Genomic DNA, 2459 nt, shown 5'->3' with positions numbered 1-2459 from the left:
CTTTGGTATAAGCAGCTCACGTTCGCTGCCACAGCCCAAGAGCTACCGCAAGAATATTTATTGGCTACCAGCTCAATGGCTGTATTGAAGAGAAGGAGAGAGAGGGAGAGAGAGAGAGAGAGAGAGAGAGAGAGAGAGAGAGAGAGAGAGAGAGAGAGAGCAACTGAAGCAAGCAGAAAATGAGGAAAAAGGGAAAGGCTGTTGCAGGTTCTATCCCTTTCCCTTCATCCTCCCTGTAAGCCAATTTCTATTTCTCCTCTTTCCTCCGCAACACACATACATCCAAGCACGCACCGCGCACGCCCACACGCACATCTCCCCTCTTACTCACACACATGCAGACACCTCACAGACATCCTCACACGCACGCAGACACCCTCACATATACACACTCCCACTCTCCTCCTTCACCCCACACAGAAGAAGCAGCATCTTTCTTGTGACTGCAGTAGAAACAAACTCCTGCACCCACTCTCACTCAAACCGCGAGTGTGTGCGCGTGAGTGAGGGCGTTTATGTCACTGCGTGTGGAGTAGCCTACGCTTATGCCTGTGTGTATGTGCGCGTGTTGCATCCCCCTACCTTGCGCGCGCGAAGAGAGCGAGCAGAGAACGAGACTCCACAGAAAACAGCGCATCACCGTCATTCCACCGTCCGTCATCCTCTCATTCATCCCTCTCATCCTCCACTTCGTCGTCCCCCTTTTCATCCTCCTCTTTGCCGACGAGGGGTGCGCGAGACAGCGTTCCGTGCCGCTATTAGTAATATTATTAACATCAATACATCTTCCGCGAGCCGAGCACGAGCCCTCTAAGCTCTCACCGGGCCGCATGCTGCTTCACATCCAGAAAACGGAGGGAGAGAGAGACGGGAGGGAGAGACAGAGGAGGGAGAGAGAGAGAGAGAGAGAGAGAGAGAGAGAGAGAGAGAGAGAGAGAGAGAGAGAGAGAGAGATAAGAGAGAGAGAGAAATAGAGAGAGGGGGGAGACGCGTGCGTTTTCTTTGCCTCCTCCTTCTAATGTAGACTAGATAAATCCTTCATGTCCAAAAAATGAATTCAGTCGACATCCACAGAGAGAAAACGGAGACAGAGGGGGAGATGGGACGGGCACACAGGTTGCCTCTCGGTCTTTAAATCCACTCTCCGCTGGGTTGTAGCAAAGCTTGTCAATATCTCTCTATTCCGTCCCGTTCCCTTGCAAAAGAGTGATAGAGAGGCAGGGAGAGCTTCAAATCCACACTTCCTCCGGGTTGCATCCTTTCTTCATTCTGAATTTCCCTCTTTTTGGCTTTTCTCCCCCTCCTTATAAGCCTCTACTCTGTGTCGTTTTCAAAGTACGTGTCTCCTCTCCTCAGTTTCTCGCGTGTGTTCGCCTTGGTGTCTCAAAAAATGGACAGGGTTATTTGTTCTGTATTTCTTTTTTTTGGCCGGATAACCCTCCACTCCTACGTCTCTGGACTCGTGCGTCTGTCAAACCTTCCTCTTCTTCTCCTCCTCCTCCTCTTCTCCTCTCACAAACAGCTGCGAGGAAAATGTTGCATCTTTACCCCTCCTAAAAGAAGAGAAATTAATCACTCTCGCATCACCCTATCAATCATTTGACTTTTTTCACATTTGAGCATCACCGTCATTCCTTTTAATATTCTTACCAAACAAGCCAAACCAGAGCCTGACCGTCGCGTTGAGACAGTCCACCTTTAGTTCTCTGTAAAAGTCCAACGAGGAAAAGATAAAACGACAATCCCTCTTGTTGTCAGAAACCAGAGGAGACATGTATCACCCCTCTGCTTGGTATACTAAGGTATGTTCTCCCGGTGTAGCGAATGGTGCGTCTCTTCCTTCTCCACGCCGGTACAGAGATGCTGCCTTCAAGTGCTCCTCGTAAGCTCCCACTTCTACTCACGTGCTTTTGCGCGGAAATATAAAATTGACTCTCTGTTAAAACTAGACTAGTGTTTGGGTGGATGCTGGTTTGTTTTTAACATCAGGCTACGCAGAGGTAATTCTGTGTTCTTTGCTGTTGCAGCAGTAAGAAAAGGACAAAATGCAGGGGCGTCCACTGGCACAGAGGAATGGACACATGCCAAAACTTTACCTACAGATGTCCAAATTTGATCAAAACAAAGAAGAAGACCAACAAAACCAAGAAATAGATTTGGAAGTCCAATCAAACTAAAAGGAAATCATATGAGAATAATAATACTGCCCTTTAACAGTGTTACATGATGTAGTGAGCTGTACCCAATAGTCACATGGACCAATAGTCATTACCCATTGACATCCACTTGTCCACCGAAATGAAATCAATACAATAACGAGTTTGGGATTTGGTGGCACATGATAGACGCAGACAATTTAGTAAATCTATTTATATGGCGAAGTGACACTGCTGAGTTCTTGATGGCACCTCATTGATTTTCTAGTCAAGATCTGTGTACATTTAGTAGCAATACAACTC

At 47.3% G+C, this 2459-nt stretch overlaps 1 protein-coding gene across 1 annotated transcript in view; it reads right to left on the bottom strand.

The window, feature by feature from the left end:
- The window catches only part of csmd3b (CUB and Sushi multiple domains 3b), a 434951-nt gene extending 434075 nt beyond the window's left edge, over positions 1-876 (bottom strand). Inside the window, exon 1 of the mRNA XM_031296181.2 lies at positions 583-876. Coding sequence (XP_031152041.1) covers positions 583-832 — 250 coding nt within the window. The 5' untranslated portion in view covers positions 833-876. The remainder of the gene's footprint in view (positions 1-582) is intronic.
- Positions 877-2459: the final 1583 nt, after the last annotated feature.

This window comes from Sander lucioperca, chromosome 16, assembly GCF_008315115.2.
Source record: "Sander lucioperca isolate FBNREF2018 chromosome 16, SLUC_FBN_1.2, whole genome shotgun sequence".
NCBI lineage: Eukaryota > Metazoa > Chordata > Actinopteri > Perciformes > Percidae > Sander > Sander lucioperca.
The sequence above is the reverse complement of the archived record's forward strand: the minus strand, read 5'-3'. Positions and strand labels throughout refer to the sequence as shown.